Source organism: Pseudorca crassidens, chromosome 15, assembly GCF_039906515.1.
Source record: "Pseudorca crassidens isolate mPseCra1 chromosome 15, mPseCra1.hap1, whole genome shotgun sequence".
NCBI classification, from domain to species: Eukaryota; Metazoa; Chordata; class Mammalia; order Artiodactyla; family Delphinidae; genus Pseudorca; species Pseudorca crassidens.
The window spans coordinates 35,508,733-35,525,033 of NC_090310.1; the positions used below are offsets into that span (position 1 = coordinate 35,508,733).

Consider the following 16,301-nt stretch of genomic DNA (forward strand, 5'->3'; position numbering starts at 1 on the left):
CGGTACTTCCTGTGTTATTTGCAGCAATATTGGGAAAGCTGATGGGAGTATCGGGGGTAACCCCTCCCCCACATGATCCACTTGATACCACCATGGTTCTGCATCTTCTGGGACTTGGGCTCAGGGGTAGGTGGCAGGTCTGGGCTCTAGACCTTCTGTGGCTTTGAGTCTGGAGGAGACCCCTAGATCTGGGTCAAAGCCTTTCCCAGTGGCAGGCCCAGATGCCAGCCCTCCCCCATTGCCATGGCAGCAGGAGAGATGCCCATGCCAGCTTTCCCACCCTCTGGCCCTATGCCAGGCTGGGGCTTGGTTCTGCATTCCAGACCCAGACCTGGCTTGGCTCTCTTTACAAGGCCTGGGGTCAGCCCCGTGCCAGCTGTTGGCCAACTCTTGGGGCTGGGTGCCATGACCCCATTTCTTGGCCTGTGCTGTGGTGGGTAGGATGCTCCCGCCTGACGGAGCTTCTCAGGTAGCTCTGCCTGAGGCGAAGAAGACTGGCCTGACCTGTCAGAGAAGCCAGCCCTGCCCTCCTTGACTTCCTGCCCCTGCAGCCCTAGCACCTGAGTCATTGGGCCAGCCAGCTGGGCCTGATGGGGCAGGGGCACAGGGGTGCCAGGTCAAGCCTCTTAAAGAGGTTGGTTTAGCGCATAGGTGAGCCATTGATGCCAGGGTGGAAACTGCAGGCCGATTCCCCATTTCTTGCCAAGGCAGCAGCAGGGTGATGAGAGTCCCTGCCCAGCATACTTGCTCTCAGACTCTTGTTTTCCTTCCTCCTGCCTATCTCCACACGGTGACTTCTGCTCAGCACAAATCTCATCCTCTCCCTCTTCACTTAAGATGTGTCATTTGCTTCTCTATTGCTCATCCGATGGGGGGAGGCAGAACCCTCCTCCTGATGTACTAGGCCCTGCTCTGTGTGGCCTCTACCCACCCCATCCTGAGCCTAGCCCCTCACCCTTACTGCCCAGACCACCAGCCATGTCATTCTACTCCCTGTTCCGCAAACAGGCTGTGCACCCGCCTGCCACAGTGCCTTTGCATATGCTGCACTTTCTGCCTGGAACTCTCTCCCCTTGACGTGGTTGATCTCTCTTAAACTTTGGGTCATAAAGAATGCCCACTCTCCTGTGGCCAGTCAGAGTCAGGCCCTTCTGCTCCCTGCTGTGTGTCCTCAGAGAACTTTTCCTTCACGCGTTTGTCTGTGGAATTCTGTCTGCCTCTCACCCAGGCTGTGAGCTTTTGAGGCCAGAGGTGGGGTCTGCTGCACTCACCTTTGGTCACACCTGCCAGCCCAGCTGAGGGCCAGGCGCAGACCAGCTCACCAAGGGAGTGAATGATTGTGGATGAACTAGTGGGTGAGTGAAAGTCCTGTTAGAACTGCTGAAGGGACTTAGGTGTGGCCCCACTGGATCCAGCGTCAATGTGGGGGACACCTGAGGTCACATGACCACGTTGTCCCCCTGCCGCCCTCTCCCCCACAGCAGGCAGTGATCAGACCAGGTCAAGAGGGCAGTTCTGAGCCCAGCTCACCCTGCTGGGCTCAAGGTAATTAGAGGCTGTGTTACTCACAGGTGACCGGCCCAAGGCACTCCAGGAAGCTATGGAGCCACCCAGGGACCCACCCAGCTTCCCAGTCCACTCTGTGGCTCCCTTCCAGCAGGGTAGGGAGGGGTGGTGGGCAGCTGGCTGGGCAGGGGAGGGGGTGGGCTGGACCGTTTGTTGCCTGGGTGAGGGATGGAGGCAGCTGCCACAGCTGGGCGACCTCTGACTGCTGGGACCACAGTGAGGAGGACGGGGTTCCATTTGAGGATGAGTGTCAGCGTTGAGGTGGGGGTCCAGGCCCATGGGTCCCCAGGGATGTGAGAGCAGGACCAGAAAGCCAGGAGCAGGAAACAGAAACAGATGAAGACACCAGTCTGAGTTCTCCTGGGTGCCCCATGTCCAGGAGACTCTGGGCCTGGAAAATAGCAGTCAGGGCTAGGGGCTGCAAAGGGGCCCTGCAGGGCCTGGGAGGGGAAGGGGAGTGGTAAATCTCTGGAGAACAACAGGCTGTTGGCCGAGACAGGCAACACAGAGCAGCAGGGGCTCTGGGGGCTTCCAGCCTCTGCCCCCGCACCAGGGCCCCACCTGGGGGACAGAGAACAGGGAGGCCAGGGAAGCACGGCAGGAAGGAGCCCCTGCTCCTGGCCCCTGGCTCAGGCTTGGGCACTGGGGCTCAGAGATGGTGCCTAGGGGAGTTCTGAGTCTCTAGGACAGCATCAAGGCCCAGGAGCAGGGGTGACTGAGGAGAGGGCCCCTAAGCCTGGGTCCTGGAGCACCCAGGCCAACTGTGCCCGGTGGAGATGGAGGGGGTCCCCAGCTCCAGCACCCCTCTCACCTTCCCGGGCCTGGTGTTTAGGCTGTTGGAGGTGAGACCAGGGACAGAATGTATGTCGGGGGGCTTCTTGGAGCTGCTGAGCATGGGAAGAGATCATGGCTGAGGTGCAGAAAGAGGGGGCAGCTCCCCTGTGCCCAGGCCCAGCACAGTCCTGGGGTGAAGCAGTTGGGCAGACGGAGGACCTGGGAAAGAAAGGCTGGGACGTGAGGATGTGCTCAGCATGTCGGGAGCGCAGGGAGAGGAGGTAGAGGGTCCCTGGGGACCAGGCTGGATGCAACCGGAGGGGCTGCATCACTCCTGGCCACTGTTGTGCTTGGCGTAAGCCCCGATCTAGAGTCACGATGCTCTCAGCCCTTCCCCTGCCCCTTGGCCACAATGACTGGCTGTATCCCTATGACAGGCCGTCTCTCCCCCAGGTCTCTGATGCCCCTGCTGGATCCAGACTCCAGGCTCCTGGTCCTGGCGGGAAAGGTGAGGAGAAGCTCAAGCCCCCACCCATGTCGGCTGGTGCCCTCACTCGCCAGACTTGGCCCCAACGTTTGACCTGGCCAGCCACCTGGGAGAGTGGGGAGTGCAGGATGCTATTCACCCCGGAAAGGAGGAGCTAGAACAGTGCTGCCCAGACTCCACCCCTGCCAGGGGCTCCAGGCACATGGGGCTCCAAGTCTCCATTCCATGCAGTCGGGGTCACTCCCTAGAACGTCAGCTTCGTGAATCCAAGGCTGAGAATAGAGCAGAGTCAGCACACAGCAGACACTTTGTCCTACTGAACGTATACCCCTGGTGCTCATTCGTGCTCCATGATGATGAACAGGCGAGGCAGAGTCTACCAAGGGCTCAACTCAGCGCCCAGCGCACATCAGCGCCCTGTAGACGTTGGCTGTGGCTCTGTGACTCCGTCCTTGGGGAGGGACGGGGTGGCTGGAGCTAGAGTCAGCGAACAGCGCTCGGGTGGGGATCGTTTCAGGGCGAGAGTCAGCTGTACTGCTATGAGGTGGCCCCCGAGCAGCCGGCACTGAGCCCAGGTAAGCCCTGCTCCCCGCCCTGTGCCCCCTCCCCTCCCTGACCCACTCTGACTGTCCTCCACGGTGTCCCTGATAGTGACCCAGTGCCTCCTGGAGAGCGTGCTGCAGGGGGTGGCCCTCGTGCCCCGGCGAGCACTGGCCGTCATGGGCTGCGAGGTGCTTCGCGTCCTGCAGCTGAGCGACACAGCCGTCGTGCCCATCAGCTACCACGTGCCCCGCAAGGTGAGGGGGTCCTGCGTGAGGGACTGGGAGGGCCTGGGGGAGCCTGGGGGACTTGACCTCACTGCCTGTGTGCTTGTGTGCCACCAGGCTGTGGAGTTCCACGAGGACCTGTTCCCGGACACTGCAGGCTGTGTGCCTGCCTCTGACCCCCATGCCTGGTGGGCTGGTAGCAACCAGCAGGTAAGGCCAAGGCCTGGCTGACTGCTCCTGGCCTGCACCACGGGCAGCAGCCGCGTCCGTGGCACGTGGTCCACCTGTGCACTAACTCAGCTGCCTGGTGTCCCCTATCCCCACCCCAAGCCCTCCTGCCTCACCTGCCGGCCTCTACCCACAGGTGCAGAGGGTCAGCCTCCACCCAGCCTGCCGACCCCACCCCAGCTTCACTTCCCATCTGGTACCCCCTGCAGAGCCCACCCCGGAAGAGGCCCAGCCTACAGAGACACCTGTGGGCGATGCGGACCCCAGCGTGAGTATCAGCGTAGCCCACCTGGCTTCCCCGTTGCAATGCTGCAGCAGGGGCCCCAGGTCAGGGCAGGAGTGTGTGGCCTGCCCGTTGGTCTCAGAAACACAAGAAGCATAAATGAAGAACCTCCGTGTTCTCAAAATTGAGCAAATGCCTAGAAAGTGAGACTTTCATATAAAATCTGGATTTCTAGTTTCTCTTGAAAGATCTTTTTTTTTTTAATTTATTATTTATTTATTTATTTTTTTTTTGGCTGTGTTGAGTCTTCCATTGCTGTGCGCAGGCTTTCTCTAGTTGCGGCTAGCGGGGGCTACTCTTCGTTGTGGTACAAGGGCTTCTCATTGCGGTGGCTTCTCTTGCTGTGGAGCACGGGCTCTAGGTTGCATGGGCTTCAGCAGTGTGGCACACGGGTTTCAGTAGTTGTGGTTCGCAGGCTCTAGAGTGCAGGCTCAGTAGTTGTGGTGCACGGGCTTAGTTGCTCCATGGCATGTGGGATCTTCCCAGACCAGGGGCTCGAACCCATGTTCCCTGCATTGGCAGGCAGATTCTTAACCACTGTGCCACCAGGGAAGACCCTCTTGAAAGATCTTGACCATTCTGGGCCCACCTTCCCAGGAGCAGCAGCTGCTACCTGCTGTCCCACATGCTAATGCTCAGCTCACCCCATGTTACCTCCTGCCCATCAGCGATTGCGTTCCCACCCCACATCCCACGGTGGGGCTTCCTGCCTACCCCAGTGTCCCAAAGGGATGACCCCGGCATCTCCTCTCTCTTTGGCTGACCACCCGCCTGACGGGGCTGCTGGCTGACCGGAGCTTTTCTCCCAGGAGGGCTTCTCCTCCCCTCCCAGCTGGCTGACCTCACCCTCCACGCCCTCCAGCCTGGGGCCCTCGCTCTCCAGCACCAGCGGCATCAGCACCAGCCCCAGCCAGAGGTCCCTGCAAAGCCTGCTGGGTAAGTGCCTCAGTGCGGGGCTAACCCCCTACCACGGGAGCCCTGTCCACCCCCACCCCAGCCACCCTCCTCTGCACCCCAGTCCTGCCTCCCCCCACAGTCCCACCTCCCCTCCTGGAGGAGTCACTTTTTCGCGGGATGAAGAGAGTCTCACCTGTAAGAGGGTGGCCTAAACGTTCCAAAATCCCTCGAGTCTCGTTCTGGGCGAGTTGTGTTGGCTGGACTGGCAGAAATCTGGGCACACAACCTGCACGGTCGTTTGCTGAGGGGAGCAGGCAGCCCGGACTCAGGACTGGCCCGGGTCCTCCTGCAGGACAGCGCAGGGCAGGCAGGGCACCCTCACCTCACGTGGCTCCGTGTCCCTGCTGCCCACCAGGCCCCAGTTCCAAGTTCCGGCACGCTCAGGGCACCGTCCTGCACCGAGACAGCCACATCACCAACCTCAAGGGGCTCAACCTCACCACGCCTGGCGAGAGCGACGGCTTCTGTGCCAACTGGCAGCGTGTGGCCATGCCCCTGCTCAGCAGTGGTGGGCAGGTGGCCGTGCTCGAGGTGAGGGGCCCCACCCTGCCGTGCTGTCCCCATGTCCCTGCAGGACGCTGAGGGCGTCAGGTGCCCACACCAGCTCACATTCTCTAAGCACAAACCAAGTGCCCAGCATCCCATGCGGTGTGTGGGGGGTGCTACTCTTATTCCTATTTTACAGATGAAAGCAGTGAGGCACAGAGAGGCTTAGTGACCTGCCGGGTCACACGCTGTGTAAGTGGTGGAGCTGAGAATTGAACCCAGGCCACCTGAGCCCCAAGCTTGAGCTCCTTCCACCACTCCATGCTGCCTCCCTCACTTTGCAGGGCTTGGCACTTGAGGCTCAGAGCGCAAGGTGGCTGAGGCAGAGAGCTTGGGCCACCTGGTGGTGCATCATCAGCTGCAGAGGGTGTGGGCCCAGGCATGCTGCTTGCCCTGCAGCCCTGGGGACCGGACTCTTCTGCACGTTACTGATGGGCCTTGGGGTGGGGGCACCTCCCACAGCTGCGGAAGCCCGGCCGTCTGCCCGACACAGCACTGCCCACGCTGCAGAATGGGGCAGCCGTGACCGATCTGGCCTGGGACCCCTTTGATCCCCACCACCTCGCTGTGGGTAAGGAGGCTGGGCACTGGGCTTGAGGGAGGGTCCCAGGGTCCTCAATGGGAACAGAGAAGGGGGGCCTTGGGTCAGCAGTGATGAGCCTGTGCTCTCTGCAGCTGGGGAGGATGCCAGGATCCGACTGTGGCGGGTGCCCCCAGAGGGCCTTGAGGAGGTGCTCACCATGCCTGAGGCCGTGCTCACAGGTCAGCTGGGCCTGGGTGGGGGCTGGGGGGTGGGCGGTGGCTCCTGAGGGGCTCAGTGTCACCCCATGCCTCGCCTCCAGGCCACACGGAGAAGATCTATTCTCTGCGCTTCCACCCGCTGGCAGCTGACGTGCTGGCCTCCTCCTCCTATGACCTTACCATTCGGATCTGGGACCTTAAGGCTGGAGCAGAGCGGCTGAGGCTGCAGGGCCACCGGGATCAGGTAGGACAGCATTGGGGGCAGGCGCCCAGCCACAGGGCAAGAGGCTGCTTCTCACATCCCCACCTGCCCCCAGATCTTTGGCCTGGCCTGGAGTCCTGATGGGCGGCAGCTGGCCACTGTCTGCAAGGATGGGCACTTGCGGATCTACGAGCCCCGGGGTAGCCCTGAGCCCCTGCAGGTGAGCAGGAGGGGCTGGGGGCGGCCCTCAGACCTGGCAGGGGTCCCAGCTGGGCCTCATGTACTGTATCCCAACAGGAAGGCCCAGGGCCTGAGGGGGCCCGTGGAGCCCGCATTGTCTGGGTGTGTGATGGTCACTGTCTCCTGGTGTCTGGCTTTGACAGGTGAGAACTCTGGGACCACTATTCCCATCCCCAGACTTCAGCAGCCACCTGTGCCCCCTCCCCCAGATACACATACACGTGTCAGGCATGCAGAAGCTGTCCCCAACTCTCATTTATTGGACAGGTGGGTGGATGGATGGATATGTGGATGGATAGATGGATGGGTGCATGGGTGGATTGATGGGAGGGAAGGAGATGGGGAGGAATGAATCAACTAGGGGCCCAGAGGGATGAAAGCCATCCTTGCTGCAGAGCCCATATCTGGTGGGGATCAGACGAAGCACACAAAACACAGAACCAAGCCTCCTGGAGAGGTCCAAGGGATGGGCATTTGGTGCTCTGAAGGAAGGATCAGGGAGGGCCTCCTAAGAGAAGTATCATCTGAACTGGGTCACAAAGGGGCTGGTAAACACAGACCCGGAGGAGAGGGCATTCACCTCTGGGTGGAGTGGCCCAGAAGGTGACCAGCCTGGCTGGAGCAAAGGGCCTGGAACAGAATGTGGGGAGAAAAGTCCAGACTTAATAGCCACGGTGGCCATGGGACAGGAGTGTGCTGAGGAGGGGCAGAGGGGGCAGAGGTCCGGTAGGAGGCAGGGTGGTAGGTTAGAAAGCTATTGTATTAGGCCAGGCCAGTGGTTCTGAGGCTGGGTTAGGAAGGAGGATGGGCAGAGGCCTCTCCTCCCACCCCGAGGCCCTCAGGCCTCCAGCCCCGCAAGATTGGGGGCCTTGCTGGAGTCCTTGCCATGCCCCAGGGCCCTCCAGTTCTGAGGACCTGCTTCTGCCCCGCTGCAGCCGAAGTGAGCGCCAGCTACTCCTGTACTCGGCTGAGGCCCTGGCCAGTGGCCCCTTGGCAGTGCTGGGGCTGGATGTGGCTCCCTCGACCCTGCTGCCCAGCTATGACCCAGATACCCGCCTGGTGCTGCTCACGGGCAAGGTGGGCTGGGGTGCACAGGCGGGGGCTTTGGGCAGGTGAGAGGAGGTGGGGGGAAAGGCAGCTAATGCTGGCCACCTCACTGTTGCCGTCCCCCCAGGGCGACACCCGCGTGTTCCTGTATGAGCTGCTCCCCGAGGCCCCCTTCTTCCTGGAGTGCAACAGCTTCACGTCACCTGACCCCCACAAGGTGAGCCCTCGCACACGCACACGCTCCCTGGTCCTCCTTCCGTAGGTGGGACCATGGGCTACCCGCCCTCTTGTGGCCATGTGCAGGACTGCAGGGGCCTGTGGGGCCCTTGAGTCACTGGGCCGGGTGGGGTGTGCCCAGCAGCCTCGGGAACTGTTTTTTGTTGTTTTTTTTTTAATTTATTTATTTTTGGCTGTGTTGGGTCTTTGTTTCTGTGCGTGGGCTTTCTCTAGTTGCAGTGAGCGGGGGCCACTCTTCATTGCGGTGCGCGGGCCTCTCACTGTCGCGGTCTCTCTTGTTGCGGAGCACAAGCTCCAGATGCGCAGGCTCAGTAGTTGTGGCACACAGGCCTAGTTGCTCCGTGGCATGTGGGATCTTCCCAGACCAGGGCTCGAACCCGTGTCCCCTGCATTGGCAGGCAGATTCTCAACCACTGCGCCACCAGGGAAGCCCAGGAACTGATTTTTAAACTCAACCATTTGTTAAAAATTAAACTACGTAAGTTTAAGTTTTATGAACCCACAAATAAGTTACAGTAAAGACCAAGGCAATAGATACTTAATTTACCACTTCCTAATTATTTTACTTGACTTCACTATTATTTGTACTGTTGAGGTTATTTACATCTGTGGGCCCTGTCTGGCAGAAATATTGTATCATGGGCTGCTACTGCACATCTCTTCCCAAATCTGCATTCACCCAGTCATGTTAGTAGTGTGAAATTGACATGGTGGGAGTTTTCACACCATGGAAATAGGCAAATGCTACAAACCGGGGCATTTTCCCTCCAGAGAGCTAGTTGTTAAATATCACACCACTCTCCAGGGATAGGCCTTGGTCCTGATGGTCCTAAGTGAGGGGGCCCAGGTGCTCAGTGTGAGCTCTGGACTCCAGCCCCAGCTCGACTCCCTTGCCGCCCCAGGGCTTCATTCTCCTGCCCAAGACGGAGTGTGACGTGCGGGAGGTGGAGTTTGCCCGATGCCTGCGACTTCGCCAGACCTCCCTGGAGCCTGTCACCTTCCGGCTGCCCCGAGTCAGGGTGAGGTTGGGGGCCCAGCATGCCAACGCCCAGCACCCCCTGCCTAGCTCCTGTCAGAGGCTTTGGGGCCTGACTGGTCTTGTCACCAAACTGCCCCACTCACTGCTCTTTGGGGCACCTGTTCCCCTTACTCTGCTGGTGTTCTGAAACTTGCAGAAACCTCAGATTGGGGTCCTGGGTCTTGCCATGCCCCCCTCCCAATGGATGCCTGTGTGCCCTAGGCCTCTGGGCACAGAGTAGGTCAGTACCTCAGGGCAGCCCCTTACTCCCTCCCTGCAGAAAGAATTCTTCCAGGATGACGTGTTCCCAGACACCGCCGTGAGCTGGGAGCCGGTGCTCAGCGCTGAGGCCTGGCTGGGAGGCGCTAATGGGCAGCCCCGGCTTCTTAGCCTGCAGCCCCCTGACATGACCCCAGGTAGGATGAGGGACTGGGCTGGGGGGGCAGGTAGGAAGCAGGGGAGTGGGTGGGGGTTGGAGAAAGGGGCAGAAGGCCCAAGTCCGAACCTCCATCCCTGCTGGCAATCAGAAACCTCTAGTGCTCCCAGGGATGGGGTGGTTGCTCTTCGGACTTGGTCTCTGAGGCCCTGGAGGGCAGGGCCCAGGGTCTGTGTTTCCATCACAAGCCCTCCACCCCCAATACACATGCGCACGTACACACAGCCTGGTGCCAAGGGCAGGCCTTGTGAACCAAAGCGCCACCTCTGGACTCTCTGCCATGGAATCCCCCAGGGGCTGATACCAAGCGGTTAGGCCAGGAGGCCCCACCAAAGGGGCTCTCTGCTGCCTGATGCTTGTTGCTCTCCCACCCCAGTGAGCCAGGCCCCCCGTGAAGGCCCAGCCCGGCGGGCCCTATCCTCAGCACTCTACCTGGAAGAGAAGTCGGACCAGCAGAAGAAGGAAGAGGTAGGCATGGAAGAGGGCTGGCCACTGGGGTCACAGGGCCCTGGCTGCTCCTGGTGACTGCCCTTCAGTTGTCTAGTCCAACCCAGATTGGGCGAGGAGCGAGTGTCACCCACTTGTCAGTTGGACAGGGAAGACCTTCCAAAGCCCTGAAGGTGACTGCTGCTGCCCCCAGGGCACAGGGCTCAGGAAGCCAGGGAAGGGTGGAAAGAGGCCCCACCCTAGCCTGGCCCAACCCAACCAGACCCAAGTGCGCTGGGGACCCTGGTGCATATTTGAGCGTCTGAGGCAATATGTGGAGACAGCTGCCCTGTGACTCTTATGTTCCGTGTTAGAGTCTGTCTGTCTCTGGCTCCCCCGTCTCTGTCAAGGTATCTTTTTCAATGAAAACCATCAGCTTTGTCAGGGCTCTAATGAAAATGATTCTCCCACAACTTTGAACCTTGGGGTTCCAGCCTTGGGATCTGACATTCTTGGGGTCAGAAGCCCTGTTCCCTTCCCACCTCTTCTCCCATCCCCTCTCCCAGCTGCTGAGTGCCATGGTGGCAAAGCTGGGGAACCGGGTGGACCCGCTCCCACAGGACTCCTTCGAAGGTGTGGACGAGGACGAGTGGGTGAGTGGACGAGTGGGCCCTGCTGCCTGTCCCATCTCTCCCCGACTCACACCTGCCGCATGCACCACCCCCCTCCCCCAGGCCCTCTCAACTCCCTCCCACTTCTTGGTTTATCTCCCCAGGACTAGCCTGCCCACCAGCCACCTCTAGCCTCACCTGCCACTGCTGCCTCCTTGAACCACCTGGTGCCCCTTCACACCTCACGTCTCACCTTCAAACTGGAAGCCACCTCTTGGCCGGGGCACACCTCACCCCAGAAGGCCTGGCTTCCTTTGGGTTTTGGGCATTTCCGTAGCCTCTGGGCCCTGCTGCAACCCCCATGGATTGTCTGCATCTCTGCATTTTCTGGGACCAGCTGCTTCTCCTCAGCTGCCTGCTAGCATGTGGAGCCAGGGGCATGGGGGTGGGGTGGGCGTGAGGGCTCAGTGGCATGTCCCTGGGCAGCTGTTGGGCTCCTTGTCCCCTCTACTCTGACCTGGGCTGGTCCCAGCTTGGGCTGGCTTCGCCCAGCACCTTGTTATCACATGCCGTCCTATCTTGCCTGCTGCTCCAGTTCTGGTCAAGGGCCTAGGGGGCTGGCCCTCCACCAGGCCGTTTGGAGCAGCACCAGCCTCAGGGGCCTGGGACCAGTAGCCCTGCTCCCCAAACTTGAAGCCAGGAGGAATGGGCATCACAGAGCTGATAGCCCAACGAAGGGGGTGTGAGCCCCGCAGGGACTAGCCTGCACGTACCCTGGATGTTTTTAGCAATTAAACTTTTCTAAGGTGGCCACCTCTCGTGCCGCTGTGGTCTCTGGCTGGCTAGAAGGGGAAGGGGACAGGAGTATGGGTGAGGTCGGTTTGGCCCTGGGCTCCCGCTTGTCCCAGGCCTCACTCTGCTCCTGCTGGGAATTCATTCATTCATCCAACACGCTAGTATCCAGCAGGGCTCTGGATGGCAGCTCCTGTAATGAACGGGAGAGACATGGCTTCTCGAGGCACTTAGTATAGTCTTAGTAGGCCAGGGTGAGCCGGACCATGTGCAAGTTCGCAAATAGACAGTGCAAGGAGGGCTGTGAAGTAGATAAACTACGTGAAAGGGAGCCACGGGGATGCAGGAGGAGACTGTAGTCAGGGTCTGAGAAGCGATGTTTAAGCTGAGAGCTAAGACCTGAAGGCCACAAAGGCATGGAGAGAGCCCTGGGAAGAACATTTCAGACAAAAGGAAGGGCAGCCAGGGTGCTGAGAGAATAAAGAATTTGAAGAGTTGGAGGAAAGGAAAGAAGGGTAGTGGTCCAGAACATAGTAAGAGGCAGCCCGACTCTCATTCACTCAACAAACGTTTGTTGAGTGCCTCCCATGTGCCAGCCACTCTTCCAGGTGCTGATGCCCAAGAGTGGAGAAAAGAGATCAATGTCCTGCCCTCCAGGAATCCACATTCTAGTGGGAGGGAACAGATAATAAACATAAAGATGAATGAATGGTATAATTTGATAGAATGTGGTAAGAGCTTCGGAAAAAAATAGGAGGGATCAAGAATGGGGCTCCCCTGGTGGCGCAGTGGTTGAGAGTCCGCCTGCCGATGCAGGGGACACGGGTTCATGCCCCAGTCCGGGAGGATCCCACATGCCGCGGAGCGGCTGGGCCCATAAGCCTTGGCTGCTGAGCCTACGCGTCCGGAGCCTGTGCTCCACAACGGGAGATGCCACAACAGTGAGAGGCCCGCGTACCGCAAAAAAAAAAAAATGGAGGTTTATGGGTCTTCCCTGGTGATCCAGTGGTTAAGACTCCAGGCTTCCACTGCAGGGGGCACTGGTTTGACCCCTGGTGGGGAAAATAAGATCCTGCATGTCACATGGCATGGACAAAAAAAAAAAAAAAAAATGGAGGTTTAAACCAAATACAAGGGGCTTCCCTGGTGGCGCAGTGGTTAAGAGTCCGCCTGACGATGCAGGGGACACAGGTTCGTGCCCCGGTTCGGGAAGATCCCACATGCCGCGGAGCGGCTGGGCCCGTGAGCCATGGCCGCTGGGCCTGTGCGTTCGGAGCCTGTGCTCTGCAGCGGGAGAGGCCGCAGCAGTGAGAGGCCCGCATATAGCAAAAAATCAAATCAAATCAAATCAAAGAATCTGCCTGCCAATGCAGGGGACATGGATTCGAGCCCTGGTCTGGGAAGATCTCACATGTGTGGAGTAACAAAGCTCATGCGCCACAACTGCTGAGCCTGGGCTCTGGAGTCCATGCTCTGCAACAAGAGAAGCCACCGCAGTGAGAAGCCTGTGCACCGCAACGAAGAATAGCCCCTGCTCACCGCAACTAGAGAAAGCCCGCGCCCAGCAATGAAGACCCAACGCAGCCAAAAAAAAAAAAAAAACACAAAACGGACACAAAAGGCCGCATGTAGTATGATTCCATTTCTATGAAACATCCAGAAGAGACATCCATAGAAGAGGAAGCAGATTAGTGGTCACGAGGGGCTGGGGAGGGGGAAATGGACAGTGACTTCTCATGGGTATGGAGTTGCTAAGGCTGGGCTGAAAATGTTCTGGAACTAATGGTGATGGTTACACAATTCTGTGAATATACTAAAAAGCACTGAATTATGCATTTAAAAAGGGCAAATTGTGTGGTGTATGAATTCTCTCTCAATAAAGCCTGTATTAGAAAAGAAAAGGAATGGAGGACAAGTTGCAGCGATGGTAGGGCATCAGGGTGGCCTCACTGAGAAGGTAACATTGGAACAAAGACTTGAAGGAGGAGGGAGACGAGCCCTCCTTTCCAGAAGTTTCCTGTTTTCCTAAATATTTGTGAGAATTTGACGTCTTACTCATTGTGAGGTGTTGTATGTTTATTGCATGTCTTTTAGTCCCAAATATTTTGGCAAAATGGAGGGAAGAAATAGTACACACACACACACACCCCCATTTGACCGGTGGTGTTCTGTTGCTCCTAGCGCCCCAGGATAAGCGTCGGCCAGAGGGTCGTGAAACCGCCCATCAGTAGCCTCCGGTGGTCGCCGGAACGCCGGAGGCTGAGGCAGGCCCCGCCCCGACGCCGCGCACGGGCCATAGGTCTCCGCCCACGCCCCGCCCTTTCAGAAGCAACGCGCAGGCCCAGCGCACGCGCTTTTTGCAGCTTCCCTTGACCTTTGACCCGCCGGCCGCCCTTGAGCCGGGGCCGAGGGGCCGGGAAGCCGGAGCCCGTGCCTCTGAAGCACAGTGGCCGCCATGGTGAGGCATGAGGAGGGGAGGGGAAGGGAGGCAGTTTCGGGGCCGGGGCTGGGAGCTCCGGCTGGACTGCGGGCGCCGCGCGCCACCTGCGTTCCCGGCGGGGAGCGGGGACTGGGGTGTCGCAGCCGGGGGTTACTGAGGCGGGCGCTGGCGACCTCGGGGCCAGGGAGAGCCTTCTGGCTGGAAGGCAGGGAGGGTCTGGCATGCCGGGAAATACCGAGCAGATGCGATCGCCGTGTGCGCTAGCCACGTGCCGGCAGCCCAAGGTGGAGGTAAGTCCGGCCCGCGAGCCCTTGCTCGGTCCCCGAGCTAGTTGATGATGTCGCCCTATTATCCTCCCCATTTGAAAGCTGGTGAAACGGGCTCCGGGACTTTCACCAGGAAGTGGCAGAACTGGGACTTGAAGCAGACCCTGCAACACCGAAAACTGAGCGTTTCTGCGGTACCATTGGCACCCAGAGTCAGCCCACAGATCTGGGCCACACTGGCTGCGTCAGGTCACCTGGGGACCTTTAAAAGTACAGGGTCCTGAGCTCTATCCCCGGATAGAGGATTTTTGAGTGATTGAGGCAGTGGGTTTGGGGAGCCACTTATTAACTGATAGTGTTAAGGATAAGGTAGGAGCTTACAAGTGCCAGGCCCTGAGCTGAGGCTTATGTAGATTCCCATTTAATTCTAAAGAAGTCGGTGCTCTCATTGTCCCCATTTTACAGATAAACAATCTGAAACTCAGGGCATCTGACTTTTCCAGGGTCACTCATCCCAGTTTTAAGCCCAGCTGCTCTGTGTCCTGAGAGTACGCATAGAACCACATTGTTCCTGCCTTGTAATAGTCACTGCCATTTTCTGAGGACCCCGCCCCCCACCCCGCTGGGTCCTTCACACACATTCCTGCATGTGGCTCTGGAGGAGTTGGTACCTTAAAGGAGAAAGCAGGCGAGTCCATAAAATAGGACAATATTAATAGGAAAATGACATGAGCTAAGTCTTTATATATATGTGTATATATATATATATATAAATTTGTTTATTTTTGGCTGCGTTGGGTCTTCATTGCTCGGGGCTTTCTCTAGTTGCAGGGAGCAGGGGCTACTCTTCGCTGTGGTGCGCGGACTTCTCACTGCAGTGGCTTCCCTTGTTGCAGAGCACAGGCTGTAGGTGCGCGGGCTTCAGTAGTTGTAGCACACAGGCTCAGTAGTTGTGGCTCGCGGACTCGAGCGCAGGCTCAGCAGTTGTGGTGCACGGGCTTAGCTGCTCTGCGGCATTTGGGATATGTGGGATTTTCCCGGACCAGGGCTTGAACGCGTGTCCCCTGCATTGGCAGGTGGATTCTTAACCACTGTGCCACTAGGGAAGCCTGACATGAGCTAAGTCTTGAAGGATGTTGGGATTAGACAGTAGTGGAGTAGGAGAGAGGATGTTCATTGGGTTAATGGGTATGGAGTTTTGGGGGGATGGATAATGAAAATGTTATACAGCTCTATGAATATCCTAAAAAGTGCTGAATTGTGCACTTGAAAAGAGTGACCTGTGTGGTGTATGAATTCAGAATAAAGAAGGAGGGGAGCCGATCCTGGAGTAGATGGTGTGGCTGCAGTACGTGACGTGGAGAGCAATGAGGGGAGAGAAAACTAGAGAAGTCATTTGTAGCCAGAGCTGGGGATGCCAAGCTGGGGGTAGACTGAATTGGCTGGCAGTGGCAGCAGAGGTGGGGTATTGTGTGCGTGTTTTGGGAGGATGGCCAGAATCCTCCTTCAGCAGAGGGAGTGGGAGGCATTTGGAAGCCCTGTCAAGTGTCACGTTCATTCAGATATGTATCGGGCACCTGCTGTGCTAGCCACAGCCCAGGCCCTGGACATATCATGGCAGATGTGACAGTTGTGGTCCTGACCTCCCTCCTGCCTAGTTGTGATGCCAGCAGCTGTTTGCAGGGGCCCTGGGTGAAGAGAGCCCCCTTTCTATCTCCATGTGTCCTTGAGAGAGGGTGAGTCAGTGGCTGTCTCTACCCACCAGCCCAAGGAACTGTGCCTTGAAGGGAACTTTGCACATCCATCTGTCCAAAGCCAGGTTGCCTTCTTGATGCACTTCACACAAGACAAACCACATTCCTTAGGGCTTCCCAACCCCCCACACTGCCTGTGGTCCTTTGCCCCAGCTGCAGGGCTTTGGTCCCGCATTGTGCCACGTTGCTCTCCAGGCAGGAAAGCATGTGTGCCATCTGCAGTGTCCCAGGCATGGAGTCTCATGGCTCTGACCTCTGCTCCTTGACCAACAGCTTGGCCTGAGTTGGATGCTGTGTTGGCCAGTTGCTCTTGCCCAGGGTCTTCAGGCCCGAGCATCAGTCAGTGGATTATGGGGTGTTTTAGGGCTTTCTGGGAGAGGCCTCAGCCAGTAACTGTCTTCATCCCCTGTGGTAGCTGCAGCTGGCACAGCTGTGCTCCCCATGAATCCTCAGCTCTGAGCACAGCTGACCCACCTGGCACTT

The 16,301-nt window shown here is 58.5% G+C and overlaps 1 protein-coding gene across 17 annotated transcripts in view; it reads left to right on the forward strand.

Moving 5' to 3' along the window:
• Positions 1 to 16,301, forward strand: part of LOC137207206 (mitochondrial import inner membrane translocase subunit TIM16) — a 67,703-nt gene that overhangs the window by 46,518 nt on the left and 4,884 nt on the right. For 6 of the 17 annotated variants that reach the window (XR_010934985.1, XM_067706788.1, XM_067706793.1 and 3 more), the window contains 18 exons: positions 2,794 to 2,848; positions 3,345 to 3,402; positions 3,479 to 3,624; positions 3,712 to 3,804; positions 3,959 to 4,090; positions 4,915 to 5,041; positions 5,418 to 5,593; positions 6,071 to 6,179; positions 6,284 to 6,370; positions 6,451 to 6,593; positions 6,667 to 6,771; positions 6,849 to 6,934; positions 7,727 to 7,868; positions 7,966 to 8,055; positions 8,978 to 9,094; positions 9,374 to 9,509; positions 9,906 to 9,997; positions 10,522 to 10,608. Coding sequence is in view for 16 of the 17 variants with exons in the window: in XM_067706788.1 (XP_067562889.1) it covers positions 2,794 to 2,848; positions 3,345 to 3,402; positions 3,479 to 3,624; positions 3,712 to 3,804; positions 3,959 to 4,090; positions 4,915 to 5,041; positions 5,418 to 5,593; positions 6,071 to 6,179; positions 6,284 to 6,370; positions 6,451 to 6,593; positions 6,667 to 6,771; positions 6,849 to 6,934; positions 7,727 to 7,868; positions 7,966 to 8,055; positions 8,978 to 9,094; positions 9,374 to 9,509; positions 9,906 to 9,997; positions 10,522 to 10,608 (1,981 nt within the window). In the remaining variant the exon portion in view is untranslated. Of the gene's footprint in view, positions 1 to 57; positions 127 to 2,777; positions 2,849 to 3,344; positions 3,403 to 3,478; positions 3,625 to 3,711; positions 3,805 to 3,958; positions 4,091 to 4,914; positions 5,042 to 5,417; positions 5,594 to 5,695; positions 5,801 to 6,070; positions 6,180 to 6,283; positions 6,371 to 6,450; positions 6,594 to 6,666; positions 6,772 to 6,848; positions 6,935 to 7,726; positions 7,869 to 7,965; positions 8,056 to 8,977; positions 9,095 to 9,373; positions 9,510 to 9,905; positions 9,998 to 10,521; positions 10,609 to 10,730; positions 11,380 to 13,672; positions 13,817 to 13,949; positions 14,089 to 16,301 lie in introns of those variants that run through there. The other 11 variants (XM_067706800.1, XM_067706801.1, XM_067706792.1 and 8 more) reach the window with 10 other exon arrangements.